The sequence below is a fragment of the Asparagus officinalis genome, unplaced genomic scaffold (assembly GCF_001876935.1).
Source record: "Asparagus officinalis unplaced genomic scaffold, Aspof.V1 AsparagusV1_Un81, whole genome shotgun sequence".
In the NCBI taxonomy this organism is placed as follows: domain Eukaryota; kingdom Viridiplantae; phylum Streptophyta; class Magnoliopsida; order Asparagales; family Asparagaceae; genus Asparagus; species Asparagus officinalis.
Genome location: NW_017972347.1, coordinates 4,438 through 18,514, shown reverse-complemented (window position 1 = coordinate 18,514; position 14,077 = coordinate 4,438). Strand labels below are relative to the sequence as shown.

At 39.0% G+C, this 14,077-nt stretch overlaps 2 protein-coding genes across 2 annotated transcripts; both read right to left on the bottom strand.

The window, feature by feature from the left end:
• Positions 1-359: 359 nt before the first annotated feature.
• On the bottom strand, positions 360-2,356 carry LOC109827183. The gene is made up of 4 exons (XM_020394152.1): positions 2,265-2,356; positions 2,063-2,170; positions 1,534-1,978; positions 360-663 (listed from the first exon to the last, which is right to left on the bottom strand). The coding sequence occupies exons 1-3, from the start codon at positions 2,286-2,288 to the stop codon at positions 1,544-1,546; spliced, it is 567 nt and encodes a 188-aa protein (XP_020249741.1). The 5' UTR covers positions 2,289-2,356; the 3' UTR covers positions 360-663; positions 1,534-1,543.
• A 3,184-nt stretch (positions 2,357-5,540) lies between these two features.
• On the bottom strand, positions 5,541-13,358 carry LOC109827184. Its single transcript, XM_020394153.1, has 6 exons — positions 13,255-13,358; positions 8,260-8,407; positions 6,286-6,559; positions 6,082-6,223; positions 5,752-6,009; positions 5,541-5,659 (listed from the first exon to the last, which is right to left on the bottom strand). The coding sequence occupies exons 1-6, from the start codon at positions 13,356-13,358 to the stop codon at positions 5,578-5,580; spliced, it is 1,008 nt and encodes a 335-aa protein (XP_020249742.1). The 3' UTR covers positions 5,541-5,577.
• Between the last annotated feature and the right edge of the window lie 719 nt (positions 13,359-14,077).

Genomic DNA, 14,077 nt, shown 5'->3' with positions numbered 1-14,077 from the left:
AAGCAATCGTTGCTATAAGGTTTAAATTTTTATTTCATAAAAAAATAAAATAATCGCGTCATTAAATTCCAACCGTTGCTAAACTGTATTAACAACGGAAAGCAACCGTTCCTATAAGATTTGAAAAAAAAATCAATAATATATAATAGCAAAAAATATTATAGCTTATTCTATTAATTAGTCATAGCATTGATATTCACCTATTTTGCATCAGCTATTTCATCTACTTCAAACGTCACAATCATTCAAATGAAACAAATCATTACCACTGTAAAAAATGTAACTTTGATCAATTAAAAAAAGAACTAAGAACTGTTTCATACAACCTGTGCGAGCAAATCCAAAAATTGATGAACAATCACAAAATTTTTAATTTGGACCATTAATTTATAAGGTTCCCAACTCTACACAGTAAAACTTCTAAGACTCAATAACAAATCTAACAAACAAAAATTATCCAAATGACATACGATAGTAAAGAAATAAACAATGACTAAGTAGTATTCAAACGATAAAGTTCAATGAGGCCGTAGCTTATCAATTTCACAATTTGTTCATTCATAATGTTTAATCCGATGACTTCTCCCACCACTCCATTGCAGCAAATTTGAGTCCCCTCGACCATTCATCGCCTTGCAACCTCCATCCATATCATGCATGTGCCTGAACAAAATAGTAGACATTAGAGACTAAAGCTATTTATCTCATTTTCATGGAGTTCAACTAGATGATTCATTTTTAAAAACAAATGAAAAGTATTGAGAATATATATATAATTTTCTTGTAGGTACTTCTTTATCATTTTTTTCTCTTGCCATCTCTAAGCAGATTTCTCGTCTCCTTAACAATTTTGTGTGTGAGCTTTCAAGAATATTTGTCAAGTTTCAACCGAAGTTTTTTTTAACTGTCTTTCCCCTGAATGCTCTGATGCAGAATTTCACAAAGATGATACCTACAGCAGTAAATGTTACTCTTAATCAAGCACATTGAATCCCGAAAACAAGGTACCAACTACTGACCTAATCAAGTCAATTATCTTGCATGCTGCTAAGCTTTCGTTTAACCTAATAGAGCTAATAGTCCAATACCTAAATCAGACCCGTCTAACCCAGTAGATAATTGGGTCGGTTTTGGATGAGTATACTTGCCTTGCTCAACCCAGCTAACTCATTTAACATGCAGCTTCAGATTGACATGTTCTCAGACCCAAACTCAACACCTTAACATACTAAATAAAGTAACAAACTTAAGCTCTAGCTGGAAATTACTCATAATCAGAAGAATAAAGCAATCTGGAAATTACTCATAATAAAGCAATCTGGAAATTACTCATAATCAGAAGAATAAGAAGACGACGAAGAAGAGACTTACAAGCAGTCTCGGCAAATCCAACCTATCAACCTCGTTTATTAATATCATTGCGGCCAACCCACAAAATGTGTACCTTCAAAAAGAACAGGAAGGACATTGCAAAATAGGGTAAGCACAACCCAGGTTCAATCGTCGCACATTCACATAGAGAATATGATGTACCTGCATCCAATTATTGTGGTTGTCTGTTTAATCCAGCCATGGCTTGAAAGCTAGACACTATCCTTTGCATTTCTTGCATTTGATAATCTCTTTCTTCTTTTTCCCGTGCCTTTTCTCTTTCCGCTTCCTCAGCTCTTTTCTGCATCTCCTCGTGTAACTCTTGAATTTTCTTATTAGCAGCATATAACTCTTGGATTTTCTGGTTAGCAACATCTAGCTCTTCTTGAAGTTGAGAGTTGTTTATACTACTCTTGACGTTATAGGATGTAGAAAACTGGTGACTCGTTGTCCTTCCTTTGTATCCAATACCATATCCTCTTTCATATCCCCCATGGTGCTTTCCTGCTACCTCATCAAGAACAGTTGATAGTTTCAATCGTTGGGCTTTTGTTACTGGATCTACATCTTGAAGTTGAACTCTGAGCTCCTCAATCCTTTTAATAACCTTCTTCTGTACTTGATTAAATTCATAACATACAACATATATTGTATATGATTAAGTTAAAATAAAATCACAAACAAAACTTACACAAACGTCTTGAGTTTTCTCATGTGGATAGTCTCCAAGACCCATCTTTTTCTTATGGCACTTAATAAATATATCAAACTCATCATAATTTTCTGGATCTAACTCCTTCTGTAAAGCAGGAAAAAGAAACAGGAATGAGCTAATTAAATGTTAATAACTAGATATCTTGACAAAATATTTAATTCTTATTGTTGCCAATTACCAATTTACGTTTAGTTCGAGCCATAGACTTTTGTCCCAAACAATGCCGAAGTTTCTTTTTTGAAACATTTTGTAAATTTCTAGCAGCTTCATCCTGCAATAAGAAATGACTAAAAATAACAAAACAAATTGTTTTCTCTACATGTATTCGTTATAATATATTATGAGCAAATTTCAATTGAACCTTTTTTTATTTACAACAAGAATCCTGAATAAAAAATAAACTAATTGATATACATTTCTAAATTTAAAACTTACCTCTTTGTTGGGATTGTCTATATAGTTCACAAAGTCTTCCCACTCCCTACGAGTGATCCTCTCAAAGTTAATCTGATCACGTTGCTGAGGAGACGCATCTTTCCATTTCTTGTAATACTTTTTCTTTATTTTTGCTTTCCAAGATCTTACTGCTGACTGCACTGTAAGAGTACATCAACGATGAACGAACATCAAATTTACTGGCATCTTGAATCCAGGGTTCTTAGGGTCTTCATCTCCACTTTCCCAAATAAAATTATCCTACAAGAAAGCCTAGATAATTTATATAAATTAATTTAGAAGTACAAATCAATCAATAATTAAAATTTACCTTTAGAAGCTCCATAATATCATCCATCTTTTCTCGAGACTCATCATTCCACTCCTTATGTAAAGGAAATAAGCTGCCCATTCGTGCGTAATACCCAAGCTCCTGTGAAAGCTGAAATGCCGTATCACTTATAGGTTGTCCACTAATCCATGTTACTATATGCTTCTGTCCGGGAGGAGGACGAAAGGTTTCCAACTTAGTGGGTTTCCTGTTAGCTTTTTTGCCATTCTCATTAGCTGCTTAAACATGCATATGACAATTGAATACGTTAGTCCATACTATTGGTTTATTTTACAAACAAAACTATCATAACAGAATAAATATAATCTGCATGCGCCTTCAAGTGGTGGGCTTTGTTTCATATCTAATCTGCATGTGTACAATCAATAAAAATCAAATTGATGTTGCCTTGGTCCAAAAATTCTTACGTGTGTGTTTCATTTTGATTAGTTGGTTTATTTATTTTCTTTAAAAAATTAGGATCATGTATCTTACCTGATTTGAGCACTATAATTTGGCATGTAGTAGCAGCTCTAGCATGCAATATTGATTAGTGTTTGATTCTTAATATATAGAACTCATAGGAAGATATCATCTTAAAGATAGTGATTGTTTTGAGTGACGCTGGAAGTACTCTAATGGGTACGTGTGTGTATATATGAAAATGTTTTCAAATAGAAGATTTTTGCAACCGTACATCTATTCTCTATATATACAGGATTGAAGAAAAAAAGGGACCTAAATGAATACTGGTCACATTTTTTGACGAGTATGTAACTTGTATTAGGGAGAACTCCAGTACGTCTAGAAGTCTTAAATAGACGACAAGAAACCAAATAAACCAAAAGAAGTTAATTGATTGATAACCAAAAAAAATTACCTGTAGGAACCTCCAGATTGATTGTGTTCTCAACAGAGTGAGTATCCCCATCAAGGCCACCAACGGCTGGTCTTGTATTATTAAAAATATGTGTGCCATCATCAATAATAGGAGTCAGAGGAACAACATTACGACGATATATCGAGGGCGCAGTCCGTTGTGGACGAATAGATTGGGAAGCTAAAAGACAAAGAATGATATAATAAAATTATATTGACTATTTGCTCATGAAAAAAAGGCTCAAAAAGTTGGAAGTAGTACAGTGTTCATACTCATAAATAGGTTATGAATTACCACCTGAGACATGCACAAAGAAATCACCACCTGAGACATGCGCTGAAGTTCTACTACTTGTATGGTTAGCCATAGATGATAGGTCCAAGCTGGAAAAATCTGCGTGTTCCCAAAATATGCAGCACAATCATTAAAACTAAAAAAAGTCATAGGCTATATCTAAACTCTTAGCTTTTCAATAAATAAGAAAAATACCTCCATCAATTGTTTTAAAGTCATAGGCTATATCTAAACTCTTAGCTTTTCAATAAATAAGAAAAATACCTCCATCAATTGTTTTTTGATGACAATCTGGTGGGTTAGTGTTATTTGTGTCCTCAAAGTTCTGTGAGCTAGGTTCAGCATATATTCTTTTCTTCTTCCCGATGATATTTCTTCTCTTCTTCATCATCATGATCGCCTGTTTAGGCGGCATATTGTATTATCTGAAAAAATTCCTTTCATTAATATTCATAAATGTTTAGGCGGCATGTTGAATTCTCTTCTTCTCCATCAATTCTTCTTTTGCTATAATAAAAAATACAGAAATGTACTTGGGTAGTATTGCATAATGGCAGGCTTAGTTAATTAAATAAAATTCTAGCTGGGTAGATAACTAAACTAAAAACAAAATCATAATCTGCATCCAGTTGTCTATTCCCTTATCCTTTTCTAATATATCCATATAAATCAACCATCAAGTACCTTATGTGCATTCAATTGAATTAAATTGAACGGAGTATTAAATGAAAGATAAGCACAAAGAATAAATATAATGAATAAATTTTCAATTAAAATAAAATATCATCTAAAATACCTGAGATTTCTTTTTATTCTTCCCAAGAAAACTTTTAGCCCCCTCGAGATCTTTCTGACTTACAAATGTGCCAATTCCCATATCTTTTCTAACCCACTCAATATTACCATCATCAATTGTAATGCCTTCTGAAGGGATACATGGATCGATGCTCTGAACATAATTAATATCTTCATCTTCAATTTCCTCCTCTGTATATTGCCCCTCTTCAGGAACTTCATAAGTATCTCTTGGCTTCCAATGACACACAACACTCCAGTTTGGATTTTTAGGATCCTTCGAGTAATACACTTGTCTTACTTGTGATGGATAGATGAATGGCTCATCTATGTAGCTATTCCGAGATGTATTAATGGATATAAGATTGTACTCATCTTTCTTCCATCCCAATCCTTCTCTATAGTCATACCAAGTGCATTTAAATAAAACAATAGATTTCATTTTTGGTACTTGTATAACTAATATTTCATCGATTATCCCATAAAATAATTTACTCTCATCACCCACAGTTACAACGCCACTATTTTGTGTTGTTCTTGTAGCCTCGACGGCTTTGGTTTCGAATTTATACCCATTGACACCAAATGCTGGATAACATGTAACATCGGGCAAAGGACCAAAAGCGAGATTGATCACTTCCTCATCTAAATGAACATTTTGCCTCTTTAACGTATTAATATATGACAAAGTAATAAATGCATTAGAAATTGATATTATGAAAAATTATAAAGTTTAAGTAAAGTTGTTTTGAAAGCTTACATGAGATCTAAACCAGTCAACGAAATTTTTATGTCCTTCAACTTGGACTTGGCGGTTGTCCCAATGAGAATGTCTTTGCTTTACAAGTTTATCATATAACCTGGATTACCAATATAGTACTAAAATAAAAAAATATTAATGAAAATATAAAATAGATCCACACAACATACTCTCGATATGGGTGTATTGATTCCATATTATCAAGTATAAAGCGATATGCTTGGTGCAATTCTGACGCCGATAGTTTTTTACTCTTTCCTGTACCAAGGGGACCTTCTTGAAGTCGCACTGGTCGATTAAGTTTTGACTCCACATCATCAAGGTAACGTGCACAAAATATTGTGGCCTCCTCCATCAAGTACCCCTCAGCAATTGAACCTTCTGGGCGGCTTCTATTTCGTACATAGTTCTTTAGTGTAAGCAAATACCTACATAGAAATTATAAATTATACTTCTAGAATAAATATAAAATAAAGTGAATATAATTCATTTCACCATACCTCTCAATAGGGTACATCCAACGATATTGAACCGGTCCTGCGAGTTTAGCCTCTTTTGCTAAATGGACAGTCAAATGTACCATGACATCAAAGAACGCTGGAGGGAAAATCCTTTCAAGCTTGCATAGAATAATAGGAATACTTTGCTCAAGCTTTTCTATCAAATGCACATCAATGACAGCTTGCATAGAATAATAGGAATACTTTGCTCAAGCTTTTCTATCAAATGTACATCAATGACCTTAGAGCATAATTCTCTGAAGAAGCTACAGTAGTCATTCAAAACAAGACCTACATCATTTCTAAGTGATGTTCTCATGGCTAATGGAAGGAGTTGTTGCATCAAAACATGATAGTCATGACTCTTCAAGCCAATGATCTTGCTTTCTCGAATCTGAACTTGTCCTGAGAAGTTTGAAGAAAAATCATCAGGAAGTTTTAAGTCCTTCAAAACTTTTAAGAATCTTTCTTTTTTCCTCTTTGCTCATGCTATAGGATGCATGAGGCAATACAAACTTTCGCTTCCTGATGTTTAAAATTTGCAAATCTCTATGAGCATTAGATTGTCTTTTGTTTTTCCATCTCGACATAATAGAGTACTCAATATGTTATCGTAAACATTTTTCTCAACGTGCATAACATCTAGGTTGTGACGCACCAATAATGTTTTCCAATATGGTAGTTCAAAGAAAATACTCTTCTTTTTCCAACCTTTTGGTGTTGGTTGCTTTTCAAATTTTTTTTCTTCCAAATGCCACATTATTGTAATTTTGCCACTGATTTAATACATCATGTCCTGATAATGAAATAGGAGCAGTATCTTTCTCCACTTCACCATTGAAACTTTTCCTATCATTTCTCCATGGTGTGATTGGGTCGAGTTAGAAAGCGGCGATGCCTTAATAACACATTGTTACTGCTACAAGGTAATATATGAAGCCATGGTTAGTGATGACATAGGCATGCAGTTAGGCCCTTAGCTCCAACCTGATAACCATACACATATTGCAGGGAAGTCATTGAATTGTGCCACAAAATGGCAGGTCTCATATAACTGAAGGTTTCATCATTTGCCGTCAATAGTGTATCTGATAACCATCTTCCATAAAAGTGTTGAGCTCAATCAATCAAGGTTTGTAAAGTACGACCATGCGATATCATTACAGGGTATCTTTGGACCCGTCTATTAAAAGGGCAACATGAAGAAAGATTGCTTTCATAGCAAACCATGGTGGAAGGTTGTATGACATACAATCACAGCATGGCCTTCTGCCGCTTGTCATTAGTTTAAAAGGACTAAAAAAGAAAAACTCAACATCACTTAGCAAGACAAGGCCTTGACATTACGAGGTTCCAGCCAAATAAGGATGTTTTTGCATCAAAATCTCTCAAGGCTTCAGAGTCTCTAGGATGACTCATTTTTCCGTCTCCTTAGAGCGTTTGTGATGGCCAGGTCATGTCTACAGCTCGTTTTTTGGGACATATTAATCTCTGCAACTGGAATCAACGGAAAGTGCCGAAGGATCTTAATAGAACATTTTTACCCTCGAAATCTTCTCTTCTCTTGCTTCATCTTATTCTTTGCACACGGGCGAGGGCATGAATTCAAGTTCTCATATTCCCTCTAAATAGCACGCACAATCGTACAACATCATGTGATCATTGTTGCACTTTAAGCCCATTTCATCCATCCACCTTCTTGCTTATACCATGGTCTTGTGGCACAGAGATTGTCTCAGGTGAAAAGTTCTTTAGCAGGCTCAGAAGACTGGAGAGTGATCTTATTGCTCGCATTTATTCAAACATTAATTTGAAACAAACGAACATAAAAGATAATTTTGAGTACTTCTGACAATTAGGATAAAGTGGTTTCTTTGCATCCTCGATCAAATTTTCAAAGTTTTTGGCATTCTTATCTCTTCCTGTTCTATTTGATGAATCTGAAGTCGTATCATTTTTATAATCCGAATACGATAGACAAATAGATGCTAGCATTCTTGTCATGTCATCTCTTGATGGAAGCACATTAATTGTTTCCTCCCGAAGCCTCTTTCGATTTTCACCATAAAAATACCATTTAGTGTAGCCATGTACAAAACCATTCTTGACTATATGCATTTTAATAGTTTTCGTATCATAGCTATATCGATTTTGACATTTTCTGCATGGACAACATACATTGGACCGGCCTTCTACCGAATGCTGAAGTGCAAACTCAATGAAACAATCCACTCCAGCTATAAAAAAAATCTTCAAAGCATTCATTTTCCTCCTTATACATCCAACTCCTATCGACAATGTAATCGTGTTCCATCTCTCAAGGTATCTAATAAAGTAATTGACATATAAAATTCATTATATTAATTTCAAAAGGAAAAACTTATGGGTAAAATGACATATAATAGTCACGGACAAGGTGTGAATGATCTACTGGTATATAAATATATAAAGTGGAGTCTCTTAAAATGACATGTTTGATGGATTGTTTCATGATTTTGTTTCTTTTCCCTCTATAATAATTTCATGCATACTTTATTCTATTTTTTAAAAAACCCAATAGGAGACAAAAACAACGGGTTATATATAATTTATTCACAACACATGAAATTTTGAAATGGATCAAGAGTCTGAAGAAATAATAAACTTTTTATACTACATGATTAAATATGTAATGAAGACTAGCCTATGTAATTTATACGGACCTCATTCACAATCAAATAGATATCTGAATAAATCACAAAATAGATTATTTGTTTAGATTTACATGAATCAAACATATATTTGTACAAGAATACTATCAGAATAAGTGTTGTAATATAGGCTTATGCAATTAGTATGTATTGCAATAATATAATTCTAAGTTTCTAACAAAAAACCTTCATAGTTGTTTATTACCTTCTCACCATTAATTTCCATCCTTTTTTCAAACTAGCGCATTAGTCACATAAACCAAAATTTTATAATATCCATTAAACATGTTTTAATTGATGAAACACAGGGATAGTTGTCCACCATTTTACTCAAAAAATAATAAAAATAAAAACCATACAATATATTATAAACTATTCTTAAAAAACTATCATGATCCAAGGAGAGACACATTAAAAGAACAAATCGAGTCTCAGATTATATATATTTCTAAAGCAGCTAACAAAGGAACACATGTTTATAGTGGTTGCAAGTTCCCAGTGGAGATTAATTGCATATATACCAGGAAACTTTCACTCATCATCATTAAACTTACAAGTACATACGAAGATGGGATAGGGTTTCTGCTAATAAATATTGAATAAAGAAGACAAATACATTCATCTCCCATATTTACAAGCATGGACAGAATTACAAGCATGGACAGAAGAAGCAGTACCTTAATTTTGTATGAATTTCTAAAATGGGTTACCTAGAAAATTTTGCAACAAGCTACATGCATGCTAAAATCAATTTCACAGCCCCCCCTAAAATGTTTTCTTTTAATCCAAAACATAGTTTATAATTTGTCAAAAGAAAAAAGACTGCTATGTAACAAAATATCCATAAATTTCATAATGGTTGAGGGAGAGCATGAAAATCATGTCTCTTAGATTTTGATTTGGATTTTCCCAATAAGAACACAACTAAACGTTATTTTTTTGTATACAAAATAAAAAATAGAGGGTTTTTCAATATAAATTAGATGCACAGATTGAGGATTTTTACAAGTCACAATAATAAGAAAGTTCAAAATCTAGCAGTATACCATAACTCTCCAACGCACTAAAAAAAGATCAGAAATTTGAAACAATAATTTTGTCATACAAAACTTCAATCTTCACATAAACCCACTTCAATCTAGAATTTAGAAGATTACCATAGATATCTAAAGATGAAATCACTAATAAAGTCCAAAATTAAAAAAAACTACAAAATACCTAGAAATCAGAAAGGGGGAGAGAAGCAACCTCGATCTGGAAAGCGGCGGTCTTGAGGCGTGATCGGAGATCTTGCGGCGTGATCGGAGATCTTGAGACGTGATCGGACAGATGCACAAAGAGAGAGGAGAGCGGCGGTCTTGAGGCGTGATCGGAGTTTTTGAAAGCCGCCGGAGTTTTTTTGGCCGATCGTGGGAAGGGGATGAGGATCGATGAGGTGAGAGCGGAGGGGTTCAATTAGAGGGCCGGAGAGCGGTTGATGAGGATCAGAGGGAGAGCGGATGAGGTCGTTGAGAGCGGGAGAGCGGAGAGAGGGAGAGCGAAGGGATCGGAGGATGAGTTATGTATCAAGATATCAGCGGTGGGGTTTTTTAATCGCGAGGGGGGGAGTGGAAGTTAAAATAGAAATATTTAATCACCGCCTCTGTATTATATTTTTCCCGGTTTTATTTGGTTACCTAAATTTTGTTTCCCACCATAATTTTAATTACAATATCTTTTTCCTTTTAATTTAATTGAGATATACTTGAGAACCGTTTCTGTAGACGGTAAAAAAATACCTCCGTGAACTTGCAAGAAATCCGCTTGCAAGGAGAAGTCGCCCAAGCTATGGGAATGCACTTTTTATCACAACTCGCCTGACCGAGTCTGTAGTCAAATTCGCCAGCAAACCTCAAGGCCGCCAGTATAGCTAGGTATCTGCTACCCCACGTGCTGAGGCAGGCTTTCCCACTCCTCTCGACCTGAAGGGAGAGGACACGGTACTCCAGGACCGTCGAGTGGCCGCTCACAGTACGAGTGATCGGGCAGGTGTCGAGTCGACCTGAACATTCATAAATGCAGCTCACCTCGGCTGTCTGAGTCAAGGGCCGAATCCGCCAGCATTCGGCGAAGCTGTCCAAGCCCACTCGAGTACCAGGAACACACTTTCCCACCTCTCTCGGCCTGAAGAGAGAAGACACGGTACTCCAGGCCCGCCGAATGGCCGCTCACAGTACAAGTGATCGGACAAACGCCAAATCAACCTGCACCCTCATAAATGCAACTTACCTCACTTGTCCAAGCTAGGGACGAGAGCCATCGGCGCTCGGTGAGTTGGTCAGATCCACTTGAGTATCTGACAGCCGTTGTCACACATACGAGGAGGCGCTTTCCCACTCCTACGAGACGTGATGCAAAACAAGGCTCCTCGAATGACCGCTCATGGTACAGGTGAACAGCAGGATATTTCTGAACATTGTATGGTCACATCCCATAATTCAAGGAACAGCTAAACTGCCTCTCTTTCATTTAAGAGCCTCTTCCAACAACCTTTAAAAGAGGTCGAAAAACTTTGGGAAAGGCATCGAGACCAAGCTCTCTGCATAATTTTTGCATTGCAGCACCACTTCTTAGTTCTGAGCCCTGATCGCCGGTGAACTAGAAGATCCGAACTCTATCGACCCGAGCTTCTACTGCGTACTGAAGCTCCCCAGCAACCTCGGTCAAACGGTCCAAGGGAAGCAGACTCGACACGAGCATCGAGCGAAGCATCCTGTAGCTACCAAAAGTCTCCACACTAAACAATGAGGGCATTCCTCTGCTTCTGTTGTAATTTTGATTTATTAGTTTGTAATAAGCATTCTTATCAATACAAACGAAGTTCCCTATTTTTGGGAGATCAAAATTTACACCCTACAGAAGATGGCGACCACAGTGGGAGAAGCTGTTTCGTCTGCCGAAATGGTGGTATCTCAGTTTGACGAAGTTGCTGTTGGGACGACCGTGGAGTCCCTAGAGATCTAGTTCGACCAAGCCAAGTACGAAGAGTACTTGTCTTCTTCCTCCTCTGGTGGCGATGCGCCCCACAAACGCCACGGAGTCGTGCACCGAGGCCGACCTCAAACGGTTAAAGCCTCCGCACTTGAGGGTTCCACCCGAGTCTCGTCAGGGGAACCCGCTCCCTCAGAATCGATCAAGGCCAAGCCAGAGATCGAGAGCAAGGGACAAGGGTCTGCCAGATGGGTCGCCAAGCGGCCCCCGCGGACACCTGTCCCGAAGGAAACGCCGGTTCACTCCGGCACAGACTACATTGCCACAGCCCGCGGTGATGCTCTCCTCGCTGGAAGAGCTAGCCAACAGCGACGACAGACACTCGTCAGACAGGAGGCCCAAACCTTCGTTTCCCACAATGGCCTGAATTATTATACGGGCCCGAGAAACGTTAAACGAGAAGGTAAACTGCCGACATCGGGAGGTTCTCCAAATCAGGAGCGCCGACCGAGGAAGACAGGGCCACCCGTTCAGGAGGACTTCGCTTCTCAGGTCACATCCCTGATGCGAATAAACCACCCCGAGCAAGCGAGCCTACCCGAATAGGCGAATCCCCAAGGGCTGGCGAGCCTCGCCATAGCCCCTTGGCGGATAAACGTAAAGGCAAAGAAGTAGACGACACCTCGCGAACCTGCTCGTTCAAACGAAGGGTTGAAACTCGCCTACATACTGGAGTTCACCCAAACGTGAAAACTCGCACGTTAAGGCGAGATTGCCTAACTCCGACACCAAAACGCTCCACTCAGCGTGCACCAGAGAATACATCCAAGGCTCTCTCGTGCAATCACCCGGGCGATCCTTCTGATGCTGGAGGTTGTCACCAACCGCCCACAGAAGACCTCCGGGAATACTTAACTCGCAAACGCACCATACATGAGGCGAATCCTCAGTGCCATTGCGAAAGGCTCATCCACACGGTACTCGCCGACTGCCAATGCATAGGAACGGCGAAGCCTTCGGTGTTTGAGAGACTTTCTCGACAGCCTTCTCGACCAAGGCCCTCCCGTCGAAAGCGTCGTCACCAAAAAGATCGCGCTGCCGACGACCTAGAACTCCCGTTCGCTACAATCAACATGACGGACAAGGGTAAGGCGGTACTTTCCGACTCTCCAGATTCGGACCCCGTCCTGGGGCCTAATCCTCGCCTTATTCAACACCGACAAGAGGGCATATACCTGCGTACCCATAGTCGCAGGGGGGTAAGCATCGGGTTTGATTACTCCACCTTAGCACCTCCCTCCTACGGCGAGGATGAGGTTCACTCGGCGGCGGCCACGTCTCAAACCTCGCGCTCAAGTCAGGACGCGCTGGCAAGGGTACACATGACCGAACTCGCCCATGAGCAGACGGTCGCCCAGAAGCTCGAAGAGCAACAGGCGACCATAGACTCCCTAAGGGAGATGATGGAAAAACTTCTGAACAAGAAGAAGAAGAAGAAGAGAACCCAGCGCACCTTACCCCGGCGAACAGGGGATAAGGAGTGAGTACCTCCTCATCGTCCAGCGACTGAGACGAAAGATAATAGTAATCCACAGTCCGATTACTCTTCCAAGACATCGTAGGAACGTCGCATACAGAGGGTAGCACCCGCGACAAGAGGTTCGACGAGTTCCAAAATCTGCTCAACGCACTCAAGCTTCAGCAGAACATGAACAAGCTGGGGGTGGTCCGACCCTACCCTATCGAATGGGATACGGTCCCCTACCCGGCGAAATTCAAGCCGATTAGTTTGGTGAAATTTGATGGCAAGGGCTCGCCCTCGCAACATATTTACTACTTCATGGCACAGACCGGATTCCTTACGGGGAACGACGCTATTCTCACTCGGCTATTCATAGGCACCCTCAAGGGGGTGGCCTTTGAATGGTTTCGCAAACTAGAACCCGGCTCTATCAAGTCATGGGCCGATGTTGAAAGGCTCTTCCTCGCCCGCTTCTTCGACGACGACACGGAGGTGTCGATGGCCACCCTCCTCGCCGAAAAGCAACGAAAGTTGGAGTCAGTCAACGACTTTGTAAAGAGGTTCCGTAACCGATCAGTCCACTGTCGGGACCAAGTTTCCGAATCCACGCTAATTGAGATGTGCCGCAATAATCTCTCGATCCATATCCTATCCAAAGTGGGCGCGGTAGAGACCCGGACATGGAAGGATCTTGTTCTCCAGGGCGAGCAAGTGGAAAACATGATCAAGAGGTTAGAGGCCGAAGAGCCGCAGCCCAAGAAGGGAGCTGCAGAACCAGCTGTGCCAAAGAATCCCCCTCGGTCCAGAGGAAAAG